Source organism: Neocloeon triangulifer, unplaced genomic scaffold (genome assembly GCF_031216515.1).
Source record: "Neocloeon triangulifer isolate White Clay Creek 2 clone unplaced genomic scaffold, ASM3121651v1 ptg000012l, whole genome shotgun sequence".
Classification (NCBI taxonomy): Eukaryota; Metazoa; Arthropoda; class Insecta; order Ephemeroptera; family Baetidae; genus Neocloeon; species Neocloeon triangulifer.
Window position 1 is genome coordinate 15,750,746 of NW_026775554.1, and position 12,241 is coordinate 15,762,986.

Below are 12,241 nucleotides of genomic sequence, written 5' to 3' on the forward strand. Positions count from 1 at the left end.
GCGAGCGGCTGTTTGTTTGTAACACGAGCAAGCACCAAAAGCGCGACGCCAAAGGGTGGAAATAAAAAGGCCATTTTTCACCAGCCTTTTAATTGAGCCGTGTTAACAATGGGAAAATTTCACTCAATTCGACCCCTCTCTGGTTATTTTTTTTCTGACAAATTGACTGCTGCCAGCGGTTGAATGTCCCACGTCATTAATATTTGCGATTTTTTTTTGTAACGCGGAATCACTTTGGAAAATATAATTCGAGTGTAATTCGAGCTGAAATCGTTTTCGCATGCAAATTATGGATCCCTCGGGTTGGCTGCACTGGGGTTGGTTGAAAAAGATGATACGTTGCGACTGACGCCCTTGCTAGCTTTTATTATACGAAAAGGAAATCTAATAAAATGGGGCAAAACTGTTTCGGTAATGGAAAGACATCAACTCGAATAAAAATTTCGCACAACCCCCTCGCTCTCGCAACGAGTGCATCAAATTGTAGATAATATCCAATAAAATAAATGGACCTGCGGGGCGGAATCACAATTTGTATTTGACAACGCGTTTTATTGGATTCGGCGTGCTCCGACGGATCGAATCCCATTTTCTGCGTGTTTGTATTAATAATTTTTATGAGCGAGTGCGTGCGAATTTAATTTCGAATCCCTCTCCAGCAGACTGTTAAAAAATATATAAAAGAGAGGACAGACGAGATTTTGAAATATAAAAGTCTCTCCGACATAAAGCGTATAGAAGGTGATGAATACATAAATCTCCCGACGATGCTGGCGATGAAAAAGATTTTGCGCCAGAGAGGATAAATAATAATATGCAAAATAATAATTCCGTCTGACTTGTTGTTACTCTGAAAACCGGTCTATCTGACAAAATACAGCTGATTTGACAGCCACTCGAGCGGAAAAGGCTCTTGGGAAGAGAGAAATAAAATTAAAATAAAAATCACCTCCACCTCATGAAGTAAAAAGACAAAATCAGTTGCTCATGCACGCTTAATGCTCAAATGTTGTTTGCTGAAAGATTAAGAATGCTTTTGGATTTTTCAGATTTTTTATTGTGTCTGCCAAACACATTTACAAGTCAGAAATAAGAGAATCAATTATCGCACCGTTCAATTCAAAGCAAGAACAATAAAATTATACAATCGTACACTGCCTTGTTTGCTCTGCTCATCGAAATGATTGGAAGAGGTCGTAAATCTGCTGGCATGAAGCATTTAGGGCTCTATAGAGATAGAGATAAAAAAAGTTGGAAATAAATATAATTAATTGTTGGTAAAAAAAATTGGCTAACAGAGTCGTTAAAATTTGCGGAAGAGCCAAATTAATACAAAAGTAAGATGTAGCAAAAAAAAACTAAAAAGGGGTTATTAGATGGGATATTAATTGATTTTGCACATGCTCACTGCCGCATATTAATCCAATTTATTATTTTTTTTCTTCTATATCTATAAACATCGGTCGGAGAAACAAAATAAGCAGCCGTCGAGCAGCAATAATGAAATAAATCTATCGGGAGGAAACCGCGGCTGAAAATGGTCAAGTCACACCTGCTGCGCCTCCGCACTCGCACACGTCAGAATAATTCATAATCCATTAGCTCGAATTAATATTTAACATGCCGGATAATTACTGGGTTTTACAAAAGCAGTGACACAAAGGTGCATGGGTTGGTTTTTTGATTTGGGGGCGTTCCGGAATTCTAAGTGCTGCTTTGTGGCGGGCACGCGTGTCAAATAGAATGTGGCAATGCTCTTATGGAAAAAAGCGACTCGTCATTCTCACTTGAGTGTGCATTATATATTATACAATTCCAATTTATTTCGATTTCATCAACTGCCATTTATCGAAATCAAAAGAGCCGCTTATGACTTTTGTGCTCTGATGGTAATATTAAATTATACATTTGCTATCCCCAGCTCATTTTCACTGCAGAGGCAAAAGCGTTGTTCTGACAACAAATATCTAAATCTATTTTTATAAAAAAAAATTAAAGTTAGATTTAAATTGCTTTTTCTACAAAAATAAATTAAATTTTAATATTGTATTGTTTTTTAATTCTGAAACTTCTTTTCACTCATTTCAAAAATATTTCATTTTTTTTTTTTTAATATCTGCATTCAAATACAAACCAGAGTTTCAAGTTTATTTCATCTTGGATCAAAGACGGAAAATTAATAAAATAAATTCCTCTTGCATATATTTAAAGCATTTGATTTCTACCAAAGTGCTCAGTTCGTATTATGCGCATCAGGAATTCCTCCTATTCGCATATGTGATTTCTATATATGTACACAGGAGAAGCGCAGTGCAATGAGTCACAACGAATCATGTCAAAATTAATATCATAACTGGCCGCGGGCAGAAAAACGGAGCACTCGCTGCATGTGTGTGGCTCGCACAGATAAAAAATAAATAAATAGACTCTCGGCTGTATGTATTTATTAAAAAAGAAAATGCAACTGTGTGTTCCCCTAGCTGGCGAGCGAGGAGAGGGCTTTTTCATTACGTCTATCAACTGGCTCTCTTTCTCTGCTCTTATGTACTTTTGAATTGCATTGTCGGTAATCTCGACAACAAACAATGGCGAGACGCATGGATAGATAAAAATGATTCGCATCACTCATATTTGTTTGGCAATGCGTTATGAGAGCCTCTTCGCCAAGCATTATATAATAATTTCGTGTGTGTGTACCGCGGGCTCTGCAACAATGGCAGGAGAGACACACATTCGCATTCAGCCAGGCAATAGTACATCTGTAACATGAAAAGATACACTTTCCGAAAGAGAGAGAACGCTTTTTTGCATTGTGCGCTCAGCACACACAGACACACACCATCCAGTCGATGCTGGTTTGTCTAATGATATAAGTGGATGCATAATGTAAAAAATAAAACTCAGAAATGTGTAACAGATGGTGATTCATACAGTCAGAAAGAGCTCATAGGAAGTGATGAGAAAGTAAATAATTTATTTTTATGTTGATTTGAATTTAAAATCGGTTATATTCCTTGATGGGTTTTAAAAATAAAATCACCACAAATCAACCCTCCAACGTGAAATAATCTACCACAAAATTTAATTTGAATTCCATGTCCAAATTTTGCATCATCAGAATATTATGTTTGTTTTTTTTTATTCTTTATCATACATTTTACTCAATTTTAAAATTTTTATTAAATTATAATTGTGAAGAGTAAACAGATATATCAGTAATAATATTATTATATTTTGTTTCTTTTATTTAATACATAAATTACTTAAAAAATTGCAACCGTCTACATTGGAAATTATTTACTTTAATCTTATATAGTGGTAAAAATTAAATATGATAAATCACAGAAGCTGCATTGCATTCAAACATTTAATTTTCAAAGAATAGATAATACTAGTTAGTGTAGTTTAGCTTCTACTTTAAAAAGTTTAATTTCATAATAAAAAGATCATACTAAATCCCTAAAAAATTAACAGTTTTATGATCTCTGGATTCCAATAAATCAATTTCTTGTTAAAAATATTACATTAAAAAATTTTAAAATCTTAATCACATAAATATATAAAATACTATTGTTTTTTAAATCTAAATTTTATTGTAAATGTAATGAACTGTTAAAAATTGTTATTAAAACAAAATGGTAGTCATTTAATTATTGTAATATCGTTGTCTATTTCTCCAAATTGTTGTTTTCTGAATTTTATTTGTAAAGGGATCTCGCCCTAATTGTTGTCTCCAAAGTTTCCCTGCCATTGAGCCCCTATGGTCTTCAAACATATTTCCTGCACACGGGAATTCCCTTGCGACAAATTTCACGAGTGAACTTTGGGCGTAAAAGTGGTTCAAACTAATTCAAGAAGCTCCACTTTGCGGAGCGTGGTGCGGTCGGCGTGCGTTTCTGTGGCTCCTCTCGACCGCCTCCGACCCCTTACCTGGCGCCAGGTGAGTCGGTAGTATTAATATGAATTATGGTACCTCTATTTTTAATACGCGGCCGAGTGCGTGCGTGAATGTGTGTGTGTTGCGGTCTGTGGTCAACACACTCAGCATCCATCCGCCGGTCTATTTCATTAACTGCCGCTAATCTCTTTCTCTCTGCTCGCGCGCGCGCCCCCGTCTCGCTTGCAGGAAACGAGATTAATAACATTCGTTTTCCATTTCGATTCCGTCGGTGGGTGTGAAGTGGAAAAAAAATCGAGAAACACCTCGAATGTTATTACAGATGTCTTATCTGCTATTAATATCAGGTGAGCGCGCGAGTGGAAAGCCGGTTTCGAGACTAACTGATGGATAGATTGATGGCGCCTATTTATTTTTCTCGGTTTTCTAATTGCATTTTTCCAACGCGGTTCGTCGACAGCTGCCTGAAAAATATTTGTAAAAGCTATGCACAATCGGATGACACGAGAAAATTGAAAAAGCAGCGGAGATAAATAATTAATTGTGAACTGCCCAGAGGAGCAAATTAGTTTCTGCTCTCATCTGTAGGTTGGGTACAAAAAAAGTGAGGGTCCGTTATTTTTTTCCTCTACTAATTTATTTTAAAACTTTTTATTGTAAATTTGTGAAGTTTTTCAATATATTTAAAAAAAAAACATATTGTCAATGCAATTTGAATCCAGATGCATCCACTTAGGAGTTTTATTATTTTTTCCTGCTATTTAATTTTAAGACCTTCCGCATTTAATGCGGTGATCTCATTTTAATTCGCCTCCTGATATCCCCTACTCTCCGTACTGAGGACATTATTTATTTTTCCGAACTGCAGCATCCCGGCGAGCAAGTGCCGCCGCCGCGCGCTATTTAATTCAGAGAAAACAAGAGTGGAGTGTTTTAAAATAATGAGGTGTCAGTCTGACTTTTATCGGGTGGCTGCATCTGAATAAGCATCTCTCTCTCTCTCTCTCGCTCTCGCAGTCACAACAAGCTGCTGTAACATGCATTAAGCCCTGCTGCCCGACCGGCTAGAGTCGTTTTATTTTATATTAATTGCACTCGCGGCCATTTATTTTCCCTCCATGTATAAATTCGTGCCATAAGCCACGCGGTGAGCAAAAAAATTACTAATATCGTGCCACGCAGAGAGAGACAGCTGCTGTGCGCGGCTCGGCGGGGTGAGTTTTGCAAAAACACAACAAGTCCATTTCGCTTTTATGCGGTGCTAATTGACACACTGGCCGCATGTTTCGATGATGATGGAACACGCACTTTTTGATTTGACACACTCTTTCTGTCATTTTCGCATCAGAAAATTATAGAGGACATTGTTAGGACTTAGGATTCAAAATTTTATTATTAAAATTAATCAGATTTTAGGTAAAAAAAAAAAAAATAGCTTCTGGCATCTGATAAAATAATTTTTATGTAATATTAGGCTTGTGAATTAAATAGATAATTAGAACTTAGGATCAATTGATTTTGCGATTTTTATTTCAAAATTTATATAAATAGCACAGGAGATGCCTGAGTAACGTAAGTTTATTTATAATATTAACTTTAAATATCATTCATCTAAAGAAAAATTTATTTATTAATAAACTATCTGTAATTTTTAATAAATATTTCAGTTTTATAACTGCAAGTTCATTGCAAAATATATGCGATATATGCATTCAAACGTAAATAAATTATAATAAAAAATAAAATTAATAAAGTAAATTATATCAAATTAAATAAATTTAGTCAATGATCTAAATAATTCTAAACAATACTTTGAAAAATAATTATATTTTATTATGCAACATATATTTTTTATCTTATCTTTTGTTTAGCAATCAATCACCCTGCATCTCTCCCAGATGCAAAGTAGCAGCAAACCTGCCCTATCTAGATTTGCGCGTGGCGCTTCATTAGAACCGAAATTAACTCCCTGCGTCGGAATGACCAGCGGGGCCAAAGAGAATTATAAACGACCTTTTGACTGGTGCGGTGCATTATTTGGCAGCAAAAGCTGTGCCCGCGCGTATAAGTCGGGCGATTAGTCTTTGCCTCGGAAATTCGGCTAGTCAATTAATCAAACCACCAGCGCGGGATTATGTAAACTATATAATACACACGCACCCCCGAGAGTGAATTTATTTACAAATTTGCACTGCCACGTCTGTGCGCGTGCATTTGTATCAAAGATTCGCTCTCTTGATCTCTCTCGCCGCTCCGCTGACATTATTATAAATTATGGCGCGCGCGCGCCTGTCTCCTGCTTTCCGGAATCTTTTTATCTCTGTTTATGCAGCCAGGGGTCGTGCAAACGAGATTAATCATTCCGTTCATTAATTTCAATCCGTGATTAAGTTAGACACAGTGGGACTTAATAAAACCGTACCGGGACCTCTGCGAGTTTGGATGCAATTAGCTGCTAAACGTCACCTGCAGGGATGTCAAAATTCAGCCCTTGACTAAATTAATTTTTTTCTTATATAAAAAAAAAACGAATTTAATGTTAATTAGAGATGAAACAATATTTTATCACCGAATTTAATTATTATTAAATGATAAATTTCCCAGCTGCCTTTGCTTGGAATTCCCTTAAAATTTTTTTTTTATATTTTCCCTACATCATGGGAAATTTTTCATCATAAATTGTGTTTCCAGAAGACCTTTATTTTAATATTTTCATTCTTTTAAATATTTTTGAATATGTTGATAAATTTATTCATTGACGCTAAATTGACCATTCAGATTTTTTTACAGACCCGTCAAGACTGGAAAAGTCGCCCCTGCTGGCCAACGGCTACAACCACCCGCCCACCCACCTCAACCCCATGCAGTTCATGCAACTGAACCACCACCCCGCGGCCGCACACACGGCCATCCTGTCGCCGGCGGGCATCCCGCTGCCCTCCAGTCACGGACTCTCCAGAGCCGACGGCTCCATCATCAAAAACCAGCCCAGTGGAATCCCAGGCATCGACGCCATCGCCAGGTGAGAGAATCTATTTATTTAATTAATATTACAAGAAATTCATAAAAACAGAAGAAAAAAAATCAAAATTCCACTGCTGACCTAAGGTTTTTGCTTTAATGTTGTAATTTTTAATTTTGTTTATATTTTGAATTTTTTTTCATGCTATGTACATAAATTACTCCTTTATGAATTATGAAAAATAGGCGAAATCAAAATATATTCAATGAGAACACTTTTGTTTTAAAACTTGTTTTAATATTTTTACATAATATTAAAACGCAAATCTGTAATCATCTGAAATCACATGGAATATTTTATAAAATATTGATAGCCTTTTGAGAAATATTATAGGGAAATGCATAAAAGTATTATTTAAGGGTTGTCTTGAAAATATATTCAATTAATTTATAGATGAAAAGTTTTAACAGCCATCATAATTTAATTCTATTAAACTTGGAATCCATAAGAAAAATTATTACAAATCGGCAGAGCTGCATTTTTCCCCTTTCGCGTTTGAAAATATATATATATTTTATATTATTTATTTAGAAAAGCCACTAACAATAAAAGCCGTTTCTTCAACTCGTACAAATGCAGCGGCGATAATGCGCTCAGCAAGTTTCTATAATGTTTTTGCTGCTGCTTGAAACCTTAAAGAAATCACAATCGCAGCTAATTACAGTAAATCCGTGTTGCTTCGCTGAGAAGATGTAATGCGAAGCCATATTATCGCGGACACCACTTTCAGTCGGATGATTATTTCAGCAATTTCGTCGTTTTACGAGCAAGAGCACTTCTCTCTCGTTCCCTCGATCGATTTCAATTAATTCGACATCACTTCGCGCAGTTAATGTGCCGATTATTGCGCGGCCAATTTAAATGCAAAGCAGCCCCGACAGCATCAATATCAATCTATCCGCGAGTGTTATTATATTCCACAACTGCAGTTATAAATTTGCATTTACCGCCACAACACGTTGCCGATCTTGGGCCGTTAAACTCGGTTGACAAACGCTCTCCTAATCGTCATAAAAGTGCGCAATTGCATTTGCATAGTGCAAGGTAATTACGCCTGCTGTGCGGATAGGATCATGCATCCGATTTTACGAGCCGATCTTTAATTGATTCGCCATTACTCACGGCCGGTAATTAATTTACTGCCGAGCTGCGTGAGACCCTCGTTAAATATCGACAGACGCGTCCATAAACGGGCAAACTATTCAAAAGTGATAGTGTACATAGCACATAAAACTTTTTGACCTTCGCAAGTGGGGAAAGAATTACAATTTGCTGATCTTTCACCTCTGATCTGGGCAGGTGTTTTAAGTGTTTGCAGTTTTTCTTTACTTCTAATATGTTTAAAAAATTCTTAAAGTTCTTAAATCAATTTTAATTTTTAAAAATTTTTCATTCATTTTGTATCTTTTGATATTTTTAAACAATAATTTAAATAAAATTTGAACCTGCACATTACCTAAATCTTTCTTTAATTTTTCAACAATTAAAAAAAATGGCAATTTTAAAAAATTGTCTGACAAATTTCCAAGATTGTATTATGCCAATTTTTTCAAAAGTGCAAAATAAAATTCAACAATTGTATGCTTTCCTTTAGAAAATTAAATAAAATAAAATGATGTGTTAAATTCTTAAGATTTTTCCAGCTCATATTTATAATACGAAACAGAGAAGTCTTTACCAAATATGAACAAGCAAATTCTCTCACGCACTAGATAAATGTGTAATTATACGTACGCCCCCTTTTGGGAGCATTGTCAGAACTTTTGTTTACTCTGAAAACACTCAAATTCTGGAACTCGGGACCAAGAATATGTGCATTTGAATAATTGAGCACACAATTAAATCCTTAGGTGGTAGTATTTTGAGGGAACAGAATATTGTTGTGCAGTCGGCGTCTTGAGCTTGGTCCGCCGTGAATTAATGATCCGCGGGGCCCCTTGATGTGCACCTGCATTAAACATAATTTGCATGCAACAGGCCTCTTTGAAGACGGGGCGGGCGCGGCGTGCAGATCTAATATTTATAATCCTTCTTATGAAAGATTTGCATTTTAATTAAAAGCGAGAGAGTGCGATGAAAGTGTGAAATAATTATAACGAAACTGAAAACGCAGGTTTTAGGCAAAAGCAGCGGCGGCAGCACAACCACAGCATTTAAGTAACTCAAAATTGTGTTTTTTGATTGGCAGGTCTGGCATTTGGGAAAACTGCCGCGCTGCTTACGAGGACATAGTCAAGCATCTAGAAAGGTACGTTTATTTTTCATTCTTTTTCTTTTAAGTTGAAGGCGCAGATGCTGCAAATGAAATCGACTATGACAAATCACAAGCTGGAGAATTATTGTTGATTTCAAGGATTCGCGTCGCGTCCTTTTGAAGTCGTCGGCTCGTTACGAAAAATAATATAATTTTTCCCATTTCGTGTGACTTTTCTTTTTGCCGTCTCTAATGTAATATCCTTTTCGTCGTCACACTCGATTGTCGCGCAGTGCTTCATGGTGGTCGCATTTCGTGGGTGATTTTATGGATTATTAATTTAAAACTACGAGACAGCGCGAGGCGAAACTTTTGATTGATTGGGCGGCCGTGCGAAAGCGGACGAAAAGTGAACAAGGTGGAGAGCAAAAACTCCAAGCGGGACGATGAATTATTAATTATTACGCCCTTTAAAGGGATCGCGTGCATTTGCAAAACGCCGCGGCCTCATCATTCACTCTCTCGGTGAGAAGAGTGACTGTGTGTGTTTGACCAAAACTCACTCGCCTGGCGAATCAATCAGTTGAATGCTATTAATTTTTAGACGCACGCCGACAGACAGTCCTAGTGCTTTGCAGATCGTGAGAATCGGCTTAAGATGCTGTGTTTTTTTTTCCGACGATGATTTCACCATTGATGACTATCAGACAACTCAAGAAGGAAAAAGAAAAAGACCATAGTTGCTCAATATAATTATTTTTGTTTCTCAATTTATTTATTACTTTTTTTCTTCTTTATTGTTCATATTTTCTTCATTTTAGAGTCATATTATCTCTTGATTTTTAATTATAATTTATAATTCCAAATGAACAAAAATCTACACAAAAACTAGTGTTTCCGACTGATATCTTTATCTAAAATTAATATTGATTGAGTCTAAGTTGATTGTGGACGTATTATTTGAATTTATTTTGTTATTAAGATTTTTTAAGGAGTCATGAGTCATCAATATCAAATTATTTAAAGATATTTTCAAGCCATGCAGATAAGCAATTTAATTTTTTTACAAATTATAAATAATATATTCTTGTAAACAGTTTAAAAGTAAATAAAAACTAATTGAAAAAGAGGTATTTAAATAAAATAATAACTACAATATTTGTTAAAAAAATTTAAACTACCTCTTTTTTAAATCAAAATTTCACTTCCTATTTTTGACGTGCATTTTTATCAGCAAGCGTCGTCGTGCGGTTCTAGAGTCATTTTTTAAGAGAAGCGAGGGGCAGTTTTATTAATGATTGAGACTTGATGACAAGTTGCCATTCGTGGGGTGAATTCTGATGAGCTACGAGCTGTGTGCGGCGTTATCTCATCTGCGATGGCCGGCGCGCGATCCCCTTGGCGAGCAGCAGATATCAAAAACTTGCGAGGCAGTTAAATACTCCTTATTGACACGCCGGGCGAATATTAATCATTAAAAAGAGAGCGGACGGCCCTGCTTTTCGCACCCGCGCGCGCTGCTGCTGCGACAAATCGATCGCGCACAACACCACCACTTGAGGACACTTTGCACCTTACACGTGATAAATGGTTCGCCGCAGCAAAACGCTTCTTTTTCCGCCAACGCTTCACGCCGACCAATGAGAAAGGCAATTTTTAAGAGGGGAACCCTTTCGATCGATCAATAATTTGAAAATTTGTGTCTCATTCTCTACTCGAGTTTCTATTTTTGTTTGAAAATTAAATCAAATTTTGTTTCGAATTAAAAATGGATACCCCTCTTTCATAAATAGTTAAATACATCTAAAATCACCTTCATTACCAAAACAATTTTTTTATTCTGGTTTTCGTCAATGAGGTTTTTTGTAGAAAAAAATATCTGTCTGCCATATTTCATGAGCTGCACATAATTTTAATAAAAATTATTGCATTTATTAATTTTATAAGATTTTTTTTCACTCAGTTGAGGCAGGAGTGGAATTAAAATGAGACGAGGTGCAGCCTGGCGGCTCTCTCGTGACGGATTCGGCATGTGCAAAAAGTGTTGATATTTATGCTGGCGTGAAGTGGCTGTTGGTTGGTGCGCTCAAACAGAAAGCAGCCGAGCATAATTTTAGTGGTGCGTCAGTGCACGTTGGAAACCGCGCCGCCCGAGAATTTATAAAAGCAAGTGATATAAGACGTTCATAAAAGCATGCGAGCATCCGGAGTTTGTTATGACTTACGGATCATATCATTCGACACTTGCGATTCGTTTTTAAATATCGTCGTCTGCACTTGGTCAATTCAACAAACAGCGGCACGCAACCAGAGGCATGTGCATATCGGGCTGGCCGGCGCAGAGAAAAAGGAGCAGCAACGTCTGCTCCGCGCCACGTCGTCAAATTATATGCAGAAGAAAAAATATGAGTAATTTTAATTAAACGCTGTCCAATGGCCAATAATGTTACAAAAAAATTTTAAAAATAAAACCAATTTACGTATTTATTTAAATTATCGATTTATAAATTACTTTTATTTCTTATTTTAATAATTTTTGTGATAAGTAAGCTCTTTTGTTACTTAATTTCCTTAATTCTATCAATATTTTAAACTACTAATCTTTGTTATGCTAGTTTTTATTTTTAATTTTTATAAAATATTTACTGTTAATAACAAGCAGAATTCAAGTTAAATAAACGAAAATAAAATCTGTGGCTGAGGCAGTCGTGGTAGAAATTTTGCAATTAATTAATTGAAATTTATTCATTGATTGTTTAGACCATAACATAGCTGATGAATGCAATCTATTAACTGGTCAATTTTAACTAATCCACTCAGAGTGATTGTCGGTTTTTATTCGCTTGGATAACTCTGAGTCGGGCTTAATTCACGGTAACAAATGTCCCAGATTAAGGGGCGTGTGTTTCGGATTTCAGTGGCTGCAACTCCCTTGCGCTCTGTGTTTTGGAATGAGAATTTTCACAGGGGTGCCTTTTGCTGTTTAATGCTAATGAAATTGTACGACTGTCGAGCAGATTAGCTTGTCAAGAAAGAGCGCCTGCAAAAAAAAAAGCGAAACACTCTCGCTCAGAGTGTAAAAATATTTTTTTCCTCTCTCATTCCATTTCGTTTGAGTGACAGTTAA

At 36.1% G+C, this 12,241-nt stretch overlaps 1 protein-coding gene across 8 annotated transcripts in view; it reads left to right on the top strand.

The window, feature by feature from the left end:
- The window catches only part of LOC132197113 (dachshund homolog 2), a 117,099-nt gene that overhangs the window by 56,189 nt on the left and 48,669 nt on the right, over positions 1-12,241 (top strand). For 7 of the 8 annotated variants that reach the window (XM_059620195.1, XM_059620189.1, XM_059620190.1 and 4 more), the window contains 2 exons: positions 6,677-6,920; positions 9,109-9,168. In XM_059620195.1, coding sequence (XP_059476178.1) covers positions 6,677-6,920; positions 9,109-9,168 — 304 coding nt within the window. The remainder of the gene's footprint in view (positions 1-6,676; positions 6,921-9,108; positions 9,169-12,241) is intronic. The other variant, XM_059620191.1, reaches the window with a different exon arrangement.